The sequence below is a fragment of the Phascolarctos cinereus genome, unplaced genomic scaffold (assembly GCF_003287225.1).
Source record: "Phascolarctos cinereus isolate Bilbo 61053 unplaced genomic scaffold, phaCin_HiC Scaffold_3;HRSCAF=262, whole genome shotgun sequence".
NCBI classification, from domain to species: Eukaryota; Metazoa; Chordata; class Mammalia; order Diprotodontia; family Phascolarctidae; genus Phascolarctos; species Phascolarctos cinereus.
In genome coordinates, this window is record NW_027555736.1 from 232,184,629 (window position 1) to 232,209,366 (window position 24,738).

The 24,738-nt window shown below is 35.2% G+C and overlaps 1 protein-coding gene across 1 annotated transcript in view; it reads right to left on the reverse strand.

Annotated features, from left to right (window-relative positions):
- PCNX1 (pecanex 1) overlaps nucleotides 1–24,738 on the reverse strand; it is a 242,472-nt gene that overhangs the window by 75,603 nt on the left and 142,131 nt on the right. The window contains 10 exon segments of the mRNA XM_020986378.2: nucleotides 2,442–2,547; nucleotides 2,940–3,049; nucleotides 4,204–4,295; nucleotides 5,437–5,547; nucleotides 6,005–6,176; nucleotides 7,327–7,359; nucleotides 15,548–15,701; nucleotides 17,436–17,653; nucleotides 19,479–19,536; nucleotides 21,518–21,608. Of these exon segments, the coding sequence (XP_020842037.1) occupies nucleotides 2,442–2,547; nucleotides 2,940–3,049; nucleotides 4,204–4,295; nucleotides 5,437–5,547; nucleotides 6,005–6,176; nucleotides 7,327–7,359; nucleotides 15,548–15,701; nucleotides 17,436–17,653; nucleotides 19,479–19,536; nucleotides 21,518–21,608 (1,145 nt within the window).

Here is a 24,738-nt window from a genome sequence, read left to right on the forward strand (position 1 = left end):
TCAGAAGCCTCAGGATGCAGCTGGGTCCCATAAATTCAAAAAGCATTAAGCATTCCTTCAAGACAGAGAGAGGTTGCCCTGATCCCACATGTGTGTATGCCAGCTTTCCTTAATGTAATCAATCATGATCTCTCACTCTCATGATGCTGTCAACCTCATAACCAATGATAGGATTTTTATTCTGTTCTTTGTTCTATACTTATAAAAATTAGTTGCATCTCCATTTTTGGGTCTTTGGCATAAATGAAGGCAATTCGTTGACCCTTTTATTGGCAAGCAGTGCCCCTGTTAATATCTCGCTTGTACAAGTGTGCTTCAATTTACCTTTCTGTTAAATTTCATTTGCTACAGTCACCATACCAATGCTTTAGCAAAATCATTTTGGTAACCAAGTGAAGAATAAATTGAAGCTGTGAAAGACTTGAAAAAATAAAAGCAATTAGAAGACAACTGCACTAGCCCAAGTAAGAAATGAGAAGGAGGTGAACTAGAAGGGTAATTATATGATTGGGGGGGGGAGATGCTAATGGAGGGGAAGGGTAGGAGAGAATGTGGGGAGGAAAGGGGAACAGGCATGTATTAAGCATTTACTATATCCTAAGCACTATGCTAAGCATGTTTAAAATATTATTTCATTTGATATTAAGACAGAAGAGATGTTGGAAGGTAGAAATGATGTGATTTGCCAATGGACTGAATTGTCAAGGTGTCAAGGTGGGTGACAAAAAAGGACAGTAATAAGAAAGAAAGTTCACAAGAGGGAAGAGTTTTAGGAGAAAGATAATGAGGTCTGTTTTGGTCATTTTGAATTTGAGATGCCTATGGGACACTCTCCTCTACTCTTGCAACTCCCTACAGAGGTTGGAGACCAGGCAGGAGATGGTGGCACAGGATAGTAAGGCCCTCTTCTTTCCTCTTCCTTCCGGAGGCTGCAGTATACCAAAGATGAACTTGAAAAATGTTGAATTCATTTTCATAAAATTTTGTAGGGATGAAAACTTAGGCATATAAATGAATCATTATTGATATTTTCTTGATCACCTTTCTCAGGATTAAAATTGGTTTCCCCAAACATTTATTATCATCCCCTCTTTAAAGTGATATCTGGCAGGGAATCCTACCATGCGTCCCTAGGTTTAGTTCAGCTGCTCTTCCCATCTTGGCTTTCTCACTGTCAGTTTTAGATTCTCAAGCAGCACACAGAGACTATGATGTAGGAATCCAAATGTGGTGATGCCATTGTCACTAATGGAATGAAGTTAATGACAGAAATGCTGACAGCCTCCTTTTTTCATCTTATTTTTACCTCATTTTGACATGTTCTAAGGATGATCTGTCTTTGTGGGATTTCTTGTCAAGCTCTCTCTAAACTCCTTTATTCTCCACTACCTTTTTTCAGTCAGTTCCATATTTAAGTCTACTACCTTTCACAAATGTTAACAATGCAAAGTATCAATTTAGATAAAATATCAACCTAGAAACAAAAAAAAAATATACACACATATATGAATTATATAAATTCATATTTTAAATATGCCTAATGAGTTTTAGGAATAAACACCAAACATGAAGAGATCTTTTAAAATACCCTATCACCCAGGTAAATTTATACCTTGTATATTTCATACCTTCTTCAATTTAAATATTTGTATGACCCACCCCTAGAATGCCACATAAGGTTTTATAGCAATACCAATCCTAGAGTTGAGAGCAGAATCCAAGGCAGCCTAAAACTACTGTGAGAATAGTTATAATGTCTTCTTCCTTTTCTCTTGCCTCCTCCTTCATTCTAGTTGTTGAAGCTCTTTGATATGACACATCTTTGTGTTCCCTGAAAGTTTGGAGACTCGAAATGCCAACAGCGACAAGAGTTAGGAACTTGCTTTGAATCTCTGATGCTGGTAGAGAGTGATGACAACAGTCTTAAAACCTGGGGAATCTTACTTGTAGCATCAGATAAGAAGAACAAGATGATTTGTGCCCACATGGATTTCTCCTGACCCCTATCTGAGAAGTAAATTTCCTTAGGGAAAAGGGAGTAATTATAGAAATAAATATTTGAAAACAATATCTTGCTATCTGAAAACAACTTCTTAATTTTTTTTATATGGTACTCTCAATTCAATATAATTGTTCAAAATCTTATCATTCTATGATTGATGATATCACTTAGTTTCAGCTACTCTGAAATCTATTCTCTTCATATTATCTATTTCACCACAATTAGAAAATCAGGATTGGAAAGAGGTGGCTTATACATGTTAAAATTTTTAAACGAACTAAATAAAACACATTACAATTCAATAAAATTATGGCCTTCATAATAATCTATTGGAAGTTTTTTAAACATTGCATGTAATCTTTAAAAGTACAAACTTTTCAGTATCCATGATTTACAGTTTCAGGTGGTTTAAAAAGGGACAACACCTTAATGAACTTACAACAGAATTTCTAAGTTTGTCAGGCAGTGGGTCTTTTACTTCTGAGAGAGGATCCTCTGGATTTTTCTCTTCCGTATTTGGAAAAATTTTTGATTGCACCAAAGAGCTACAATATAAGTGAAAACTACATCAGACAAATCAATAACAAGTAATGGTTCAAACAACAGATAATCTATTTCAAGGAGGAAATGAAAAGATGAATTCAGTTTAATCATGAACTAATGATGTCAAACTAACAAGTCTAGGATGTTATAAGCTAATTGAGTATAACATTTAGTCTTTTCATCGTACAACATACAATTTAATACCTTTCAAATCTGCCAAATCCTCTGAGCTTATGTGGCTATAATCATCCAAAGTTATTATGTTTAGAAATCTAGAACAAAAAGTCAGAGCAGTAGCACTTTGGGGTGGGCTAAGGGAAAGAAAAACTCATCCAAAATGCTTAAATGCTCACGTGAATTTTCTTAATTCAATACGGACTTCAGTTTTACTTACAAAAGTACAGATGGATCACTACTTTGTCTGCTGAGATGATAGGATATCGCCACTAACAAACCACAAAATACAGAGAAGAGTACAGGAATATGCTGGCCATCCCAAGAATCCTGTTCAGAAAAAAAAAATGAGCAGAGTAGAGTAATAAGTCTATAATTAATATTTCCATTTTTAATGTTTTAAATTAACATATGGGTAAAAGAAAATTAAATTCAGCAAGAAAAACATAGCACATTTTTCATTTTGTTATCATCTACAACAGACCACACATTCTCAGTTTCAGGCAAATCTCTCTTAGGGTTCCTTTTTATTAGGTGACCTTCCACTCCTAAGCATTTGTCTAACCAATTTCATTTACACAATACAATTATTATCCTGGCAAGTACAGTCAGGAAGACTCCCTTCTTCCTGAAAACTTTATGGGATCAAATAATTTTTATAATTCACTAGCCAAATCTCTAATCTACCTTTTCTTCTTAGAATTTTATAATTATAAATTGCTCTTGGCTATTACATTTGCCTTTCTTATCTACCATACTTGACCCTAAGCTGTCTCGGGACTGCTACTAACACTACCACGTTATTTTCAAAAGTTATCTGTATCTCAAGCACCTAAGCTATTAAGGAAGTTGTGAACATCCTCTATATATATATTACCTGCCTTGTTGGTTTGTTTTATGGTACCGACTAAAAAGTTTTATTTGATGGACATTTAATAAGCTTTAAATAACTAATCTCATCTACCCATCAATCAACAAGGATTAGAACCCTCTCATGTGCCAGGCAGTATGGTAGGAACTAAGGATACAAATACATTATCAGTGAATCAACAGCATTTCTAACTTCCAAATTTCATTTTTAAAATCTGAAACCCACTAACTATGTATTTCTCCTTCAACCATTACTTAGTTAAGAAAGCAATTCTAAGAAAGCTTCTCTAAAATCACTTTATTTTATTTTATTTTTTTGGTGAGACAACTGAGGTTAAGTGATTTGCCCAGGGTCACACAGCTAGTGTTAAGTGTCTGAGGGGGGATTTGAACTCAGGTCCTCCTGACTCTAGAGCCGGTGCTCTAGCCACGGCACCACCTAGCTGCCCCCCAAATCATTCTTAAACCAATTAAATTAATAAACAACATATTAAGACTATGCTAACACTATACTCAGTAAAATAACATGACTGTAGTGACAAGAAATGCAAAACACATATAACTTTCTTTATTAAGTAGTAGCTTAACAAAATAAACTTTAATCTATCACTTACCCTCAGAGCACCATAACACAGTCCATACAGTAATGCTACTGCCACAATACTACAGATGAAACTGTAAAGCGCTGCAAGCAAGCTCGTGGTAGCTGGACATTTGGAAAAAACATATGTTAACCTGTTGTAATCATCTGTAGATAAAAACAGTGTACAGATTTAAGTGTTTTTCTTAAGTTAAACAGTCTCTCTACTAGTTTCGGTGATACTTTGAAATTTTAAAGTCAAAAAACTGAGACGACTAAACATAAAGTCTAATTCAAAAGTCTGGTATATCACTTAAAAATCAGAGAAATAAACTACAATTTGGTGATGAAGAATCCTTTAAAAGGTAAAGAGGGATGAATGAATCATAAATGTAAATGCAGGCAACAAACAGGAACTAGGAAAGCAGAGTGAAAGGAAAAACTAAAATGAAGAAATGGTAGCAAAATTTGTCATTTCATCTTCTGGATTTCGATGAGGCACTTTCTGTTACAAATTTTACTGCAAAATTTTAAATGACTAAATGAACCATTTTAACGACAGAAGAAACAACAAAGGAAGTAAAAAAATGGACTAGCATTGGTTTTTAAAAATAAGAACTAGTTAGCAAGTGAAACATTAATTAGAGAGAATAATATTTCTTCTTGTTATTCAAGTCATTACACCTTGTATAGTAATTTCAATATTCTCCTATCATTCCATCACAATTTCTTTTATCTTTTAAAGATAGGAAATTTATTAAGGAGGAATATTTTTCAACCACAAATTCTGACTGAAAACAGGTTTGATTCCCCCCCCCACAAAAGCTTCTCCTATAAAATATTTTAGATTAAACACTGGTATTCCCTTTCTAAAAACAAATAAAAAAATACAAAAGAGAAAATACAAAATTATTTTAAAAAGAAATATATATTATCATTTCTCTCAGACTATTGGAGTTTTGGGGAAAGGATACAATGTTTTATTAATGTGTTAAATTTATCTGATTTTACTACAAACTTAAAAACTACAAGTTTTATTAAAATGGTATCACTTCTTACGTAAGAAGCTCTAATTTCACTAATTTTGGGTCTTTCACTGAAAGACACATTTGACTAAACCAAATCTTGGTCTCTTTTTGATGCAAAATAAATAATGCTATTTTACTTCATGTCTGAAAGTAAAATAAATTACATTAGAGGCTACTCATTAACAACTGACGATTAGACATTTTGATTCTGCTCTCTCCAATAAATAAAATGCACTCACCATTGCCACCAAACACGTGAATATCCAATTGTTCACAGAGGTACATCACAAATGTATTCACCTGAGGCAGGAGCCCAACAAAAAACACTATGGGGAAACATAGGGTGAACACTACCCCCCCAAAAAAAGAAATGACATGAAACTAAATTAATACAAGGATCTTTACATTTACATATATATATATATATATATATATATATACACACACATAATTTCTTTACATATTATAAAATGACGCCATATTTTAAGCTTCCTAAGAAATATCTACTTCAGCCATTTTAAATGGGAACACTATGTATACAACTCATAAGGGCGTGTGCTTCATTTATTCTGCTTAATAAATATACTAAACGAGCATTTTCTAAAACATTTTCATAACATTCATAGTTTTTACTTCTGAGAAACCAGACTTTTCCCCCTCTACTAGACAGATTAATACAATCAAAACAATACAGCATGTATATCTTTCTTGATAGTGAATCCAGAAGCCAGGCTGACTCATCAGTGAATACTGCTACTATAACTAATAAATTAATGTTGATGACATAGGAATTTAAATATGACTCACCTATAACTAAATCCCTGGCTGACATAAGCAGCAGTGGATTGGTGAAAGCCATTCCATATAACTTAAACCTGGTTGTAGGAAGGCTTCTGCTACCATAATCCAGGAGCCAAATAAGACCACAACACAAACAGAAATAAACTGGTCTGCTATAGGCTATGATACGATTATGACCCTGGAAATGATAGAAATTAGTTTAGTTAATGAAAATAATTCATTTAATTAAAAATACACCTTTTCTGATAATACATATTGAATATTTATGTTATCTAAGAGCTAAAAATATATTCCCACTCACCTTTAAAAAATTCTCATCAAGTTTAAACTTATATCAATGAAATGAAGATTTTAATCCACCCCATGCTCTACTTACTAGTTTTTAAGAACAAAAAAAGTGAGGGACAGAAAGATTAAATGACTATTCTATATTCACAGAGACAATGCAGAGATTCAAACTCCCATCCCTGGAACAGTATTCTTTTTCCTCATCCCCAAGTCTTGGTTTCCTTGGCTCCTTTCAATCTTTAGCTAAAATCCCACCTTCTGCAGGAATTCTTTCCTGGCTCCCCATAGTGCCTCCCCTCTGAGATTACCTCCAATAAATCCTACTGGAATCTTGCTCATACACAGTTGTTAGCATGGGTGTGTCTCATTAGATTGTGAACTCCGTAAGGTCAAGGACTGTTTTTGCCTTTCTGTGTTTCCTGACACAGAGTAAGTGTGGAATAAATGCCATTTCCTTGGGCACCACTTGCCCTTTCCACTACAGGGGTTTGAACTAGATGATCTCTAATGGCCTGCCCAACCCTAAGGATTAGACTCCAGAGTTAAATCTTAGTTCAATGTTCTTTCCATTATACTAAAAAGCTTCCCAGAGGATGGGCAAAGGAAAAGAAAAACTTATAGTCATCTATAGTTCTTGCTCTCAAGAAACTTAGATTCTATCGGGCAGACCTTAAACTCTGGAACATCAATATGAATACAACAATAAGTACAATCAGAAAATGTAATGTTTCACCTAATCAGTTCTTACTTAATTGACATCATTATACAGAAGGGCTTGGCAAAAATGAGTTAGTAGAATAATCTTCAATGTCACACCTAGAATTTGCAAATGCAAATTAATTATATTACAGATTGATAATCTATCTCTATCCCTAAATACTAACAATTTGTTGGAAGCTGACAAGAACCTCTCAATGGCATCTGCAGGAATATTTCAGGACTCATCAGTGAGGTGGTAGTATTGTGAGCCTTCATTTAGGCACTGACACTAAGGTAGGCTTGGTTAAATGCTGTATTTTATGTAGATTATACTAACTTACATGTCTAGGTGAAGAAGAATCTGGTTGGACACTCTGAAAATGAAATAGAAAGAATCAGAGTTGTAAATTACACCCCTGAGATTCTGCTCACTTTAGAACCATTTTCCAAAATGATAAAGAAACAGTAAAATTCAGACTTATTAAAATTTTTGCTTGTTAATTCCACTGAATGGAATCAGTACCACATATCAGAGTTATTGTCATGGCAAGAAAAATATTTTTCTCCCTGAAACAAACTATAAGAGGATATGTTCAATACTGTGTATCCAGCTTAGCATTTATGAAGTAATATATGACTCATTATTTTAAAGCTTTAGAAGTGTAAACTCTTCTCCTGATATAACATGTGTTGCCATAACACCATGTTAGTTCTTTCCTATCATCAAGACTATAAAAAGCTTTTTTTGTACTAACATTTAATTCATATTATATATTCACTTCCAATAAGCACAGCAAAAACATTAAACTGTAATGTTCACAATTTAAGCAACACTTTCATGGCATAGCAGACAGATAATGATGGACATGGTCAGGAAGTCTGGAGTTCAAATCTTGCTTCATAAACTGACTCAGCTGTGGAACCCTAGGCAAGTCGCTTAGCCTACCTCAACCTCAATTTCCTCATCTGTAAAATGGGGATAATAATAGAAATAATGAATCATATATTAACAGATATCACTTCACATACATTAAACTGAATACAAAAAATTGAACAGTGTTAGTGAAAGTGCAAAAGTGCCACATAAATGCTAGCTATTATAATTTTAAGATTTATCAATTTCCCATATCAATATTCAACTCAACTATCACCTTTTCGAGGTTAATTCCCACATCTCTATCTCCAGCCCCAAACTCCTTCTTCTGCTTCAAACTAGCATTTCAGTTTCCGGCTGGACATCTCTCGTCTGCTGACACTTCAAACCATGACTATAACTGAACACACACAAGAAAGATGTACAAGGAAATCTGTGACATATGAGACTGTATACACCATTCCGCTCCATGAACTCCCTGATCAGCCAAGTCAACTTAATACTGTTTCCCACACAAATGCACTCAATTCCCCAACTCTACAGCTATGCACTGAGTCTCCCCCCACCCATGCCTGGAATGATTCTCTTCTGACCTTATCCTCTTAAAATCTCTAGCTTCCTTCAAAGCTCAGCTCAAAGTGCACCTCCTCCATGAGGCCGAGGCCTCCCCTTCCTGATCATCTTCATCTGCTAGCCTGCTTCTCACTACCTTTTAGGATAGGCTTTTAACAAACATACCCGTCCTTTGTACTCTTCAACTACAAGGTCCTTGGAGGCAAAGACTATATATTCTTAGATTTAATATTTTCTATAGCAACTAGGTATTCCATATACTTAAAGAACATTTAACAAATGTTTGCTTAATAAGTGAATGAATGGAGAAGAAAAAAGAGCATAAGAATGGGAGTGAGGAAACCTGCAAGTATTAGCTTCAATTTCCTCATCTGCAAAATGGGGGGAAGGGAGGCTGTTGTATACTAAATAAAATTCTATAATTCACAAATTTCATCAATTAGCAATCATGTTTTTGAAGTACCCTAAATTCTACTCCATTCAAATCTAAAATGAAACCAACTCTAAGGATATTAATCCAGATTCCTTCCCTTCTATTCACTCCCTCTCTCATTTTATAACAGATGAATTAAAAAGGTACTTATTAATCCTCAGGGCCAAACACTAGGTTAAGTAAGCATTAGTGTGAGAAATACAAAATAGAAAAACAAAGACAATCCTTGTTCTCAAGGAACTTAGATCCTAATTAAGGAAACAACACAGAGAGGAGCTGTAGCCAGGGAGAGACACCTTAATTCACAAAATACAGGGATATAATTAATTCTTAAGTTCTACCCTCAAATACCCTTCCTCCATCACATTCAGGGCCCAATATTCTACTCTTAGTCTACATGTCTCCAACACCAATTGAGTACAAAACTCTCTGATGGAATAACATAGGACATGTAGAACACCATAAATCTAGTTAAAACACACAACATACAACCAGAAAATATGAAGTAATTAGACTCTGGGATACAGATTAGAAAGCTAAAGGAATTAATAACAGATTAAGATCATTAAGGTCTGAGTTAATCAAAGAAAGAGGTCTAAATAAATCTCCAAGGAATTGTAAGATTTATAATATTAGAGGAATATTATGGGAGGAGGGGCCTATAACACGTTATAAGAGGCATGAGGTGTAAAGGAAGGAAATTATGTGCACATCTGGGGAAACAGGGAGGTTACTGCCACTAGGCAAAAAGATTAAAATAGGAAAGTTTGAATAATGCCTGATACACCATACTGGAAGCTTGGATAAATTAAGTTCAAGATTCATCTATAATACTTTCTAACTGCGATTACAGGCAATTCATTTAACTATGCTGAGCCTTAGATTCGTCATCTGTAAACTGAAGATAACTGCACTGTGCTACTTATCTCACAGTGTCATTTTAAGGAAAGCACTTTGTTAACCTTAAGTGGCTAAATATTACTGCTATGGATGATAACAATATTATTATAATTATTATAATAAGTGAAAGAGAGGAGAGATACAATTCTAGACAAAAGCAATGGCATAAACAAATTCAGAATGGGAAATAAGCAAAGTATATTTAGGGAACAATATGGTTCATCTAGGAAGAGTCTGAAGGGTTCATGTTAAGAATTGAAGCATGTATTGGGATCAACTTGTGGAGTCTGAACTTAATCCTATAAGTAATGGGGACACAGTGAAGGCTTTTGAGCAGAAGAGTAACGTTGCAAATGTAGCATTCTGGGAAGATTATCTAATAGTACTGTTGGATAGATTGGAAAGGAAAACTCACAAGCAGGAAGACCAATTAGGAGGCTACTACAACAATCCAGTCATGAGGAACTGGGTTAGGGTGGTAATAATGGGAACAGAAAGGAAGAGACAGATTTGAAGGACATTTCACTCACAGAATTTCATCATAGAGCTTAGTGACTAAGATATAAGAAGGATCAGGTCAAAGATGACAGAAGCTGAAAGCCTGGTTGACAGGATGACACCATGAAGAAAAAGTGGGAAGAACAGAAACAGTGAAATCAGGAAAGGAAATATTTTGTTTGTAGGGAGAAGCCTCTGTTTTACAATTGCTGAGCTGGAGGAGACAGCAGGCCATTCCAGTGCCCAGTAGGTGGCAGGAGACAAGAGAACTAGTACTTGAAGGTTAGGAAAAAAATAAAGATGAAAAAATAATTTGTATCCAAGTGATAACAAAAGTGGATTAATTCACGAAAAAGAAGCCATGGAAAGACAAGAGTGACAAGGACTGACCCATAACAAATGACCAGTTGGAGCACAAAAAAAGAGAAAAGGAATCAGTGGAGACAAATGTAGTAAAAGGTAAAAGAGAATCTGAATGTAGTCCATCTAGGAAAGAGCTTTTAAATGAAGAAGGAGGTGGTTTACAGGGCCAAATGCTGCAGAGGTCAAAGAATGAACAACCAGAAAAAGCCCCCAAAATTGGCAATTAAGGGATTATTAATAACTTCGGAAAGAAGTCAGAATGAAGCTAATTATGCAGTAAATAGAATTGAGAAAAAGGAGGCAAAAGGCATGAATCATTTACTTGAGAAAACTGCCAGCAAATACTGGGGCAAAAATAGGATGATAATAATAACAATGGTTGACATTCATTAAGTGACCTTTTTACAATAATTTGTGAGGTAGGCAGTACAAGTATTATCATTATCATTTTACAGATGAGGAAACTGAAGCTCAGAGAAATTAAGTGATTTGCCTAAAGTTATATGAAACAGCATGGATTTGAATCCAACTCTTCACCGTTCAACTACAGGAGGTGCTCTTTACTACACCACGCCACCCAAGTAAAGGCTAGGAGAGACTTACCTTTTAAAAGAAGAAAGAAAAGAACCAAGAGAATATGCATTAAGCTACTGCTACTGGAACAAGGCAAAGAATAAATCAAAACAGACTGGGATTTGTGGAATTTTGAAGTCAATGACAAATGAGGAGGCTGGACAGCTGGAAAAGGGAGATACCGTGGGGAAGATGACTAGTTTGGTCTTTGATTTCTCGTGCGAATAATTCCCAAAGTGTATATTGCCACAGTATACAAAGTGAAAACGTGGAAAGTGGTCCAGGGCACCGATAGGCTGGTCAAGTTATTTGTTCCCCACCCCCATCACATGGCTAGAGTGAGTCACAGCAAGATCTTGATCTCAGCTCTTCCAAACTCCAGGGCCAGCTTTCTATCGACCACACCATGCTGTCAGTTTGCTTCTCTATGCAGAATCTGGAGTGACCCAAGGGCATTCAAGTGTAGATGGAATACATGGCATCAAAAGAGCCCAAAGTGCCTAGGTAACACAAAGAGACCAGGCTAGAGGCTTAAAACTGAGTAGGGGACTCATCCACATCAAGTTATACAAATGAAAAAAATTCCCTTCTCTTCTCCCCTGGCTTCTGTATTCTCAAAGAGAAAGAGAAGGAATGATTATAAGAACACCTACATCCTGGCCTTCTACAATGATAGTCTTAATTAACATCTGAAATTTTCACTGTCCTCTTCACTCTTTACTAAAGACTCCCAGGGATACGCCACAAGATTCCAAACTTAATTGGAGTCTAAGTCTAATATCGGTTCCTTTTCTTAGCAAGACCTTGTGGCTAAAAGACACTAAACAAATGGAGGCTTTCCTTTATTCACTGTAAAAGGAAAAGAGAAAAGAAAAATTATATTACTGGTTACTGAACTTCCAAAAAATACTTATTTTCAATCTTCAAATCTGATATTTGTGTCCAGACCTCTCTGAAAGAGAAAGAGGCCTAGGCAGCTAGGATAATACCTGTACTCTTGATGATTTCTCCTCAACCATCTGAAGCACACTGATTCTAATACTGCCACCCACTCCCACTCTCAGGAAAGGGAGGAGAAAACAGGAAGAGCTTTATACAAATAAGAGTGAAGAAAGAGAAGAAGCTCAGTGTGTGCTGACTCTAACACTTTATCTTTTCTGGAAAGATCAATTTAATTCGGCATAAAGCAACCTGTTTATTTGAGAAATGTTTGCTATTTCAAAGTAAAAAACCGTAGAGGAGGACATATGCAAGTAAGTAAGACTAGGCACTGTGATTTCATTGGCACTGGTAACTAACAGAAGTGGGAAGACTAGCAATGTGTATCTGCACCTTCTCAGCAACTTACTGTCTTGGAAGGTAGCCCAGCATCCTAAAAGGTTAAATGACTTGCTCAGGCTCACACAACTGGTTTGTGTCCAGAGAGAATAGGAATGTTGAGTTCCACCTTCTGAGACTAATTATCTTTTTAATTGCTTTTCATGTAGTTTTACATGCACCTAATATATCAATTAATCTTTCAAATAACTGTTAACAGGAATAGAAAGGAATATACAGAGCACCTCTGATATAATGCTCATTGGGACTTTAGAGCAGGCATAGACTTTTTGCACCTGACTGTTGTCTGCTAACAACGTAAGGAAGAAGGGCCTTTTTAACTGGCTGTGTAGCTAGAAACTGGGAGACATTTAAAAGGCACTAGCCAGTCAGAGCCTTGTACTTCTCTTGGTGTGATTTTTTTTCCTGCCTGGCAGCATACCAACTTTGGGAAAGGACATGCTCCAATCCAGACTCTAGACAGAGACAGACTCTGGGGGGCAGCAGACACATAGGGGAAGATGGATGCTCAATATTATTTCTGATTTCTAATTTGCTTGCTTAGATACTCTGGGGAATTCTCCCCTTGAGTGAGACTGGGGTCTCTCCTGGTTGAACTAAGTTCTCTCTCTCCCACCTAAAGAGCTCATTTATTCACTTATTTCCTAGTCAAGTCAAGTCAAAACGCATATATTCCATGTCTACTGTATTTCAGGCAAATGAACTGAGTGCTGGAGAAATAAGGCAAAAAACAATGATTGTTGTCAAGGAGTTCACAGACTACAATTTATCTGATTTCTGTGTGCTATTTGCTTAGATAAACAGGTTAACCGTTCACTCTTTCTGATGATTTTTTGTGTAACTAGCATTTGGTAAGGAGGAGTCAAGTTCGTATTTATAAGCTTAGGGGGATCCTCTCTCTCCATATGAGATAATGGCCAGGTAAGCGGTAAAAAATCTTTATACTAGACTGGCAATATTTAGGTGGGGTAGAAAAATATAATTCTAGCCAAGTACCCTTTTCACAGAGAAGAGAGTGGCCCACCTCCTGACCCCTTTTCCTGCTCCCTTCCTATTAAGAATCAAAGTCTCTCTTGGAGACAGGTGAGGAAAGATTCCGGAGACAGGTATCCAAGCTGCCTCCTAAGCCCCATCTGGACAACAGCCCAGCATGGATTCCACTCCTGAACCTCAGCTCTGGCAGCTCATTATGATCTTGTGAGCTTCTGATAGCCTTCACTTAAAACTAGAGAACAAATGCTAAGTAAAGACCTGAGGCCTATATTCAAGGCCTCATGCTGATCTCAGACAGGGAGGGTCCAAGTGCTCTCCCTTTGGAGAATTACTTCTCTTTTCACTGCTATGCTGCCAGGCAAAAAGAAGTCACACCAAGAGAAAAACAAGATTCTGGTGACCTAGAGTCCTTTGACCTACCACTTCTGGCTACACATCCCAGTCAAAAAAGGATCTTTATCACATGGCCATCAGAGTAGAAGCCATTAAAGAATGTCTTCATGCGCTCTGAAGTCCCTTAGGAAATTTCATTAGAAACACTCTATGCATGCTCCTAAGTACTGGGTTCACTGGCTAATGCTTTCTTACGTAATTATTATCACAATTAATGATGAACATTTTTAAAGGCCTTCTATGTGTCTTATCACACTAGCTATTAAAAATTTAAAGGAGGAAAGTAGGTCATTAGTCCAGAAATATTTTGCTACCTCTATTTCCCGCGGCTTCATTCTAGTCATGTCCTCAAACCATAATCCCTGAATTTTTTTCTTTATACAACTGAGAGTTAACAAAACTGGCACCTGCCACTTCTCAGAGAGGGTGGAATTGATCAGTTCTCTCTGCTAGTTATTAAAGAGGGGTCCGGTGGTGGTGGTGGTGGTGGTTAACACACTGCCAAGGAGCAGGAGGTTCTATTTCTTTTCTTTTTTTCTTTTTGCTCTTCTGGCACTACAGCAATTATGTGTCTATTAAGAACTGTGGAAGCACCCCTCCCCTCCATTCCTTCTTTTTAAAAGTATTAAGAAGTAATTTTCTCAGTGCATTTCTATATAACTCTTGATTTCACCTGATTAAAAGACCTTATCTTTACTTAATCAAATTCAAGGACACAATGCCCTGCACTGAAATCTTTTAAAATCATTCTTATTGAAGGATTAACCAGTTTCTAAAATTTTCTAAAGGCTGATCAGCCTAGGAAAGAATTTTCCCAGAAACTGACTAGGTTAAGATCAAACAAAGAGCAAAAATGTATCTTTTACTAATTCAATTAAAAGAGTTATCATTCTGAGTTAACTTTAACCAAACTGACAGAATCTCTCCAGGGAGTGGTGAAAGAGGGATTAAACAGTTTTAGCAAAGTGGTTCTCCAAAGTACCCAGGAAATCGTTTTGTTTGACAAATCAAAACTATTACCTAAAATCTGCACTTCTATATTTCATCTTCATCTTTCTGAACCCTACACATTTTAACTAGAAAAATGTTTGGTCAGAGAACTTTTTGAAGGCAAGACAGATCTCTGTCCTGTTACATTTCTCTCCTGAGATGCTTAAAAATAATTTAATTAACAAATTTGTTCCTAGAAGATTTGTGCCAAAAATGCAGGGCACTGAGTATTTCTTCTACAAGACAAATACACAGTCTCAGCTTAAGCTAACAGGTCCCCAGCTGGTCAAAGCACGCATAAATGGAGAACGTGAGATATTACTTGGAAGAAAAAAAGGTAAGTTCGGATTACAAAATACGCATGGTGCTGCTTGTAAGTTACATGCAAAAAATTCTTTTTTTCCTATCCACTTCTAGAAAATAGCATTAAGAAGTACCAGTTACACACTGACAATTGTGCTTAGGTTTTTAACCTCTCCAAATCCCTGCTGCTCTCCACTGCCCAATCCAAATTCTAACATCCAAGTAGGCAAAATCCAAAAGCTAGCATTTCACTAGGAATCCAGCTTTATAAATATACATGTACATCCTTATTCTACCTATCTCCAGCAATACAAAAGGAAAAACTAGATACCTTAAGTAGTGAGTACTGACAACTGGCTATCACCAGGCAGAACTGGAAGACCCAGATATCCCTAAAGAAGCCTTGTATAAGGAGGACAGATCCCAAAAAAGCAACAAGAATAGCCAGGATGACAGCCAACACATTTTCTAGTATCTCACGATTCCTGAAAAAAAAAAAAGAAAGAAAGAAAAAGAAAAAATTAAACTGAGTGAATGAAGTATATTCATAAGTTTGAGAAACTAGACAGGGAGAAGGAAGGGAAATTATTAATATAAAGCTAGAATATTTAGCTAGAATATAAATTGGCTATATTCTGGATTACCTTCCATTTTTAAAGAAACTAATGAGAATAAAATTAGTTATGTTACATTAATCTAAATAGAACATGCTATACAGAAATGTTAATCTTTTAACACAAAGTTCATACATTTTAATAACAAAAGAAATTAATTCACCTCTTAAAATGCTATAGTTTTTGAGGGCATGTCACTATGCTATTTATCAAAATAAATGCTAAGAGAGCTTAGAGGGCTAAAAATGCTTAGCAGGTTATCAAAAGAGGTTAAATCTAAAACCCAAATCCTTAAAATACATTTTATTGGAAGACTGAATGCAGTGCTATACTACAAATTTCATTACATAAAATGAAGTTTGACCCTTGCTATAGATACCAACTAAGTCTTTCTCTTTTGTCCTGTTCAATTTAGAGTACAACCTAGTTTCATTACATTACACAGAAATTTTAAGAATATTACTTGATAGAACACTGACAATAATTTTCACTATAATTATGATAGACACTACAATAAGGTAAGATATTATAATAAAACACTAAACATATTAGTGATGATGGCCAGGGCATGTGATGGGATTAGAAAGGAACTGAAGGTATTATATAATTCTTATTTTTTATATAACAGTTACAAGCCATTCATAGAAGATTCAATAATATATGGGGGACAGCTAGGTGGTACAGTGGATAGAGAGCTCTGGCCTTGTAGTCAGGAGGACCTGAGTTCAAATCTGGCCTCAGACACTTGGCACTAGCTATGTGAAGCTGGGCAAGTCACTTAACCCCGCTGCCTAGCCAAAAAAAAAAAATCAATAATATATTAAAAATTTTGAATCCTTGATCATTCCCATTTTAACTTGTAAAATAGTCTTTACTAACTAACTCAGCTTAACTAGAACTCAGTTCAAGAGGGCATCTTGTACAATCTCAGCACACAGGAATAGAATATGCAACCCTATACCCTCCACTCCATTCTATTTGGTACAGCTGTACTCTCATGGTTTGGTGTTAAGGAGAAGCATTTAATTGTACAATTTCATGTTAAGTATAACCATCACTTGTGAAGGACCTAATAGTTGCTGGATTCATGGACAGATTTATCCCTTCTGATCTTGCCTATTTATAACAGATAAGGGACAATTTTTAAATGGACTTAGGAAGATTATAAAAAAATATGGAATGGGGAGACACAAAGAACATCATTTGAATATGATGAAAACATTCCCACTGATACTTTTATACAGGGTAAGTATATTTAGAGATGGACAAGACTTTAAACAACATCTACCCCAATCCTCTCATTTTACAGTTAAGGAACCTATGCTTTACCCATGGTCACTGAGGTAACTAAGTGAAAAAGATAGGATTTGAACCCAAATCTATTGCATATGACATTATACTATCAATCATTTATTAAATGCCCCAAACGTGTCAGATACTATTCTAGTCACTGAGAACAAAAGTAAAAATGAAACAGTTCTTCCCCTGAAGGAACTTACGTTTTATTGGAATGCTTTCACTCTCTATGATGAAGTTTATTTGCAACCAAAGGGGGCCTCTATGTTTATTACCATCAGTAACTTAAAAATTACAATATATTCTCACCTATCAAATAGGGCTAAAAGAGTAAGTCTGTCGAAGTTAATGCCAATCCAAAGTTGGGGCAGAATCCAAAAGCGATAGTAGTGTTCTACTTTTTGGGCAGCTTCTTCTTGTGGTTGCATATGTTCCTGCAGGTCAGGGCTTAAATCTATATCTTGTTGCTCCAACAAATCTGGATCAATGGTCAACAGTCTATTCAATCGAATCTGGGGAAGAGAGAGCTATAAGAAGGTTAGCATGGAAACTATGTATTAGTTATAATATTTCCAACTCATGATTCAAGAGCTGACTATTCACAGTTAATGAACCTGTATAATGTAAGATAATCCAGTTTCTTTTATTTTCCTCCTCATTTCCTGCCATCGTAGGGGTATTTCACTTATTGTTAAGTAATTCAAGGAAGTGAGAACCAGGAGGAATAAAACATGAAACCTCTATCAGCAATGGTTTTATGGTAAAAGGCTTAAAGGTTTAACATGGAGGCGTTAGAAAAATGATAGTTTTGGTTCATCTGTGATTTTCTATTAAACTTCTCTGTTCACTAAAATCACTACAAACTCACTAGTGTCCTAAAAATCTTCTGCCCTACTTAAGAGTCATTTATAATGAAGCTACGGTATCTCTTTAGTATATAACTGTGCATTCTTCATAGTAAATCTCAGTTCTTTCTGGGTAAATTTTGATGCTTTGACCTCATTTTTTCGCGACACTGCATTTAGGCCAGCTACTCATCAATCATTACTTTAAAAAAACAAACAAACAAGGGACAGCTAGGTGGCACAGTGGATAGAACACCGGCCCTGCAGTCAGGAAGACCTGAGTTCAAATCCGGTCTCAGACCAGACACTTGACACTTACTAGCTGTGTGACCCTGGGCAAATCACTTAGTCCCAATTCCTCACCAAAAAACAAACAAAAAACCAATCCTACATTTCATTTTTTCTTGACCATTTGCTTCCCAGATTCCCCCATCTTTGAAGATAACCAATCTACTGGGCTAACTATAAACTCAGGGTTTTGCTTTAGCAATAAATGTGTGGCAAAAAGGGGGGGGAGTTATATGTAACAAAATTAAATGGAAGATTAAAAAAATCCTTTTTTACCCTTTTGCCTAGCAACTTGGTTTCTACAAATTTGTTGTAAGAAAAAATTAAAACTCTAAGCTATTTTCAACAACAACTCTGAATCTCTGATTTGGTCAAACAAGGTTTCTTTCTATAACTGACATATTCCTCTATGCACTCATAAATGTGACACTCTTTCGCCTGAAATTCTCTTCCCTCTCCTTTCTGCTAACCCATATCCCTCAAATCCTTTAAGACCTTGTTCATAACTCACCTCTCTTCCATCATTAGCATCAATCAACCCCATCTCACTCTATCACATCACTATTTGGCATTCCTTCAGCAATAACATACAATGAAGCAATCAAACAATTTCTTAAACTGTTTACCAAGCATTGTGCTGCACAGTAGGGATACAAAGACAAAAATCAAACAGCTGTTCCTGTCCCTCAAAGAACTTACACTCTATCTATATACAGCAGCTAGTACTGCAATAGCTTGAATTTGTTGCTTCATAAAGGTTGTATGTAAATTTGTATTCTCCAACTAGATTTAAATCTACCTGGGGGTTAAGGACATGTCATTTACTACTTTCTTTTTAAAATTTCATAAAGCAAAGTATAGTTTTGTTATTGTCATTCATTTGTTCGGTTGTGCCCAACTCTTCGTAACCATCACTACTATTTCTATTAAAATCATGATACAAAAATCCCATTTATAGACTTATACAATGAAAATTTTGCTACATATATCAGAAATTTAATTTAAAGATAAAGCATACATTTACAAATCCCCACATCAATCTTTAAATTTTATTGGTCTACAAATAAGTATAACTTATAAAGTTCACTTTATAAAATAATACTGTAAGAACAAATGAGAGTTAAGAGCATATCTTCATTAATTCTATCTTCATTAATCCACTTGTATTTCACCAAACCTCAAAGTTGCATCAATTTGCAAACACAAATATAAAACCTACCACATCATGGGGATAAAAGCGAACTGAGGTAGAACTGGATACATGAGAGTCCGTGTCACTAAAACAAAATGAGAAAGATTTTAGATTATAGTTTTTGTAAGCAATTCTCCAAAAATGAGACGTGTGCTTATACCGTGATTTTGACACTTTTAAGTTCCAAAACGCAGAAATTTCATAAACAAATACATGATTCAAAATAAGTTTCCATTGAGCAACTATTTTCATACTTTAAATGCCCAAGCTAATTTTAACTTTTATGCCGTAACTTTTTTCTTTCTCTCAGCCATGTTATGACAATTAAGTATTTCCATTTCCTCTGTACTCTTTGAATATATACACAATGCCAGCTTAATCAAAAGTTTGATTAATTATAATATACTACTAGGCCAGCTAAAAAAGGTTTATTATGCCCATTAAGTATAATATATAGAAATACTATCATCTTTAAGCTTTTTTAAAAAATCAAATTTCAAAGTATACTCTGCCAAAATGGGGGGGGGGAAGCACTGAAACTCTCCTGTGACTGAAAACTGTATTTGTTTAAGGCCCTTCTAGTAGGCTGGTTTAAACACATATATACACATATAAACACTCTTCAATGATGTATAACTTCAAAGATAATGGATTATTAAAACAAAGTTCAACAGAAAAAAGTCTTAGAACTTCAATCTAATTTCAATCATTTAAATAACATTTTTATTTTACATATGAGCAAAATAATTTAAATGGCAGTTTCACTACACTAAGGAAAGGATAATTGAGGGGAGGCAGAAAAATATACAACTCTGCAATGATTCTAAAACTCAGTGAACCTGATTAGCAAAGATAAATTCATCCCAAACACCTAGAATATACTTCAAACTCATCCAACTGTTGAAATCCTTCTCTCTATTCAAAATTCAGCTCAGCTGCCACTTCTTCTAAGAAGCCTCTGATCTTCCCTGCAGAAAGTCGTCCCTCCATTCTAGATCTAATTTATCTGAATCTCTCTTTTGCCCCAGGACACTTATTTGTATACATGTCATAACAGATGACAAACTCCTTCATGGTAAGGATGGTATGTATTTTTCATGTAGCACGCTTCCACAAAGTGCTTAATAAATCTGTTATTAAAACTGAATTTGCATCCTCCTCAATTGCTGTCATATTTTTTGTATTTCATTCCTAAGAAAAATGTCAAATGTGAAAAAAATCCTCATTTTCAGAAATTTTACATAAAACCAGTGATACGTAAGATCTAATTCTTTTATTTAAACAACAACAACAACAACAACACAGGGGCAGCTAGGTTGTGCAGTGGTTAGAGCACTGGCCCTGGGGTCAGGAGGACCTGAGTTCAGATCTGGCCTCAGACAGATAATTCTTCCTAGCTGTGTGACTCTGAGCAAGTCACTTAACCCCAATTGCCTCACTAAAAAACAAACAAACAAAAAACCCCACAAAACACACTTGACAGCCCTCAGAAGGAAATGTGATTAAAAAAAATTTTTTTTAAAGGTTGATGACATACAATTTAAAAGATTTTTTGACAAATTTTTCCATATAAATATTGTTCAGCATAAACTTAGAAAATGTAGCTAAGTTCTGAAACCATACCACAAAAGAATTCTGCCCAACAATAAAAAAAATAATAAAGGAAAACTTGAATCCTAATATCTTATTTTTAAAATATTTCTTCCCAATTTCTAAGGGAAGTGTTTCTAGCTAAAAAACTCTAGAAAATGAGCTGACAGGGGCAGCTAGGTGGCACAGTGGATAGAGGTCCGGCCTTGGAGTCAGGAGGATCTGAGTTCAAATTCGACCTCAGACCCTTGACACTTACAAGCTGTGTGACCCTGGCCAAGTCACTTAACACAACTGCCTCACCAAAAGGCAAAACAAACTAAAAAAAAAATGAGCTGACAAATTAACTAAATCTGCATAAATATAAAGGCTTTTATAACCATACTTATGATTTGAGGCTCAGAAACTTTAGTTCAAAGCATTTGGCTAAAAAAGAAAAAAATAAGGTATTAATTTGAAACTGAATTTGCACACACCAGATATTGGATGCTCTTCTTGCTGCTGGTTCAAAATTCACAAGTGACATGTCACAGCCACCAGTCTCATAAAGTGTAGAAGAGAACTTACCTACCAAAAAAAAAGGGGTGGGGGAGAAAGAGGGTGAAGAAAAAGGGCCATTAGAATCCTGGTGCAGCTTCTCCTTCCCCTTTTGCTCTATAGCTTATGTAACTGTTAAATAATGAATAAAATACAACATAAAATTCTATAGGTCATCTGTTTCCTAAATCATCAGCATGAACAATTTAACATGGCATAATGGAAACGATTATCATGTAAGTCAGAACTTCAACATCTAAGGTATTAAAATGGAATCCAAGTAAATATATTTTTCAGTTTTACAGTTGTTTCTAAAATGTACTTCTCTAATTTCAACCTACCAAACTCAGTACAACAAATCTAGATAGAATCAACTAAATTTAACATTCCTTACAGATGATCTAACCAACTTGCCAGTAATGTCAAGAGGCAATTATATAGCAAGGCTGCTTTAAGTTTAATATGAAATAATAAAACTCCAAATTAACTTCAATGCTTACAAATTTAGAGTTTTGTAAGAAGAAATAGTTCATCAAGAGACCAATCAATTATGCTAACATCAACATTAGTTCTAGATCAAAATTAGTTAACAGTACAGTAATTTTCTAATCTATTACAAGTCATGTGATTGGAAATTTAAGAAAATTCAGCAACAATAATTATTCCTAACACAGGCCAACCCAAAAACTTCCACAAAATGCACACAGAAAGAAACATTTTTTAAAAATGAAAACTGTCCTAAGTAGCTTACATCTCAAAAACCAATTACAATGAACTCAGTGGGACATTAAATTGTTTTAGTCTCATGGAAATTTGTTTAAGTAAAAAAAAAAACACAACACTGCTCTAAATAATAATCTGAAGGATTTCTGGGTGCTCAGAGACACTTAATACTTAGTTTTGGCTTTACTCCAAATTCCAAATACATGAATTCACTGATAAAGGAAATTTCCCCCAAAGCAAACACCCCCTTTAAATACAGATCTGAAAGAGTTGGACAATAACATAAAGAGTTGTCTGAATCACTGAGAAGCTAAGTGACTAGCCCTGGGTAAAGTAGCCAATAAGGGCAAGAGACTGGACTTACACTTCAAATCTTCTTGACTCTATCCACTAAGGCAAGCTGCCTCTGCTCCAACCTGAATACACAAAAAAATTCTTCAAACCCAGAAAGGCCAAAAAGAAATAAAGGAAAAAAAAAGTACAATGCATATACTCCTCTCTCTTTCCTTAGTTTCCAATTATAAGTACTTGGATTCTTTGGTGTAGTACTGTTGCTTACTCTGAAAGCCAAGAGAAAGACTAGGGTATTTTTTTTTTATTTTAGTAATTATGATTTTTGAGATAGGAGAGACAGGGGAGATGAAAACTCAAATTTGACTCTTTTTCTCTTTTCCCTAGCTATAGCAATCAAGATTATTAAAGAAGAGACTTTTTAAAAAAATATATTTATTTTGAGCCTTTTTTTAAAAGCACTTTTACTTTAAAGCCATAGTAAACTTTTGTTGGAAGGTATTCCTTATAACAGAACTTCCTTGAATAACAGATCTCTTAGGTTAGGAGAAAAGTATTCTTTGAAATTTCACAAAACAATGATTATTTATTTTGCGGATTATCCAGACATCTGGTTTTAAACATTTCATGTGTGTGTGTGTGTGTGTGTGTGTGTGTATACACATATATACATACACATCATCAGCAACTTTACCAGAAACTGAATGGAAGAACTAAACTAAAACAGAAGTCTTAACGGCTACTTCCCAGCAGTTTTAATGAAAGGTGTTTTGTTTTATTTGCGGAAGGGAGAAGAGGATTGTAATAATTGGATAATGGGATAATGAAAAACAAAATTCAATTAATTAAGAGCTGGCTCTCATCTTCCAAACCGTGGATCAAAATTCATATTTTGTATTTATTTGGACACTGTATTTATTAACCTATATTTGTATATAGGCTTTCTTGAAATTTGTTTTATATTAAATCTTCTCTTATGGTTTGCTCTGCAAAAAAAAAAAATTCTGGTTGACATGAGTAGAATGTATAAACCTATGTTAAACTGATGACCAAATATAAAATAATTCAAATATAAAAGGGATAAAGAAAATGTCTAAATTGAGATGTATAAAACAGTAAATGCTTTTCACTTTGGAAGTAAATTTCATGTATAATGTAATATAATCTGAATCTGTAACAACTCCATAGTAATATTAATATTGGGATAATGCGATAAGAATCATCCAGCTATATTCTTCAACAGTTTTCTTTTTTAGAAATTTTTTTAATGTTAAAAAGGAGCTTAGTAACAGAAAAAGGCAGGATCACTTGGTAGGCCCCTGACTAGGCTGACCTAGGATAGAAATTGTGCACTGCTTTTACAGAGAGAAGAAAGCATCTTTCACACAAGGGCAAAAGGTATTTTGATTGAATCATGAAATCATACAGGGGGTAGGATTAGTGCTGCCTCAGCTCCTCCCCAAGTAATTTTGATTGACCTACCTCTCAAATGAGGAGATGAGCTAAGTGAGCATGCCTGGCAGCTGTGGCCCCTATACTCAATGACAAGATGGGATTTGCACCAAGGAGATACTATTAGAGCTGATATCCTCTCCTGCAGGACTACCCTCCCCAAAGTCAAGCAAGTTTAAAAGATAGGGTCACTTCAGAATGACTGCATTAGTGACTTGATTCTACACAATATTCTCCCTTTGGTGCCAACAAGACTCATTTTGCAGCACCACAATCAGATCTATATTATTCTTCTGTCCTCAACCGCATCATCCTCATCTCAGTTGTTTGTGCCAATCAATTTGAGTATGCATTAGTAGCTTTAAATAGGGGACTTAAATTTACAACAAGAAATACGTGTAATGTGTATTACAAAAAATCATAACCCTATGTTTCCTTCAATGTCCTAAAAGCTAAACAAAGTTATAATTTCCTACATCCCTTAAGGAGACAAATCTTGTTAAATAGGATCTAGAGGTAAACTAAGTTACAGATTGAACTACTTAGAGGACTCACCATGTACTAAACTGAGAGGGGAGATTTACATATCACCAAGGTCATGGAAGAAACTCAAGCTTTCCTAATCGAAGTTTCCAAGAATATTGCCTTAATATCAAAAAGAAAATGTATTTTACATTAACTTCTGGTCTACCAC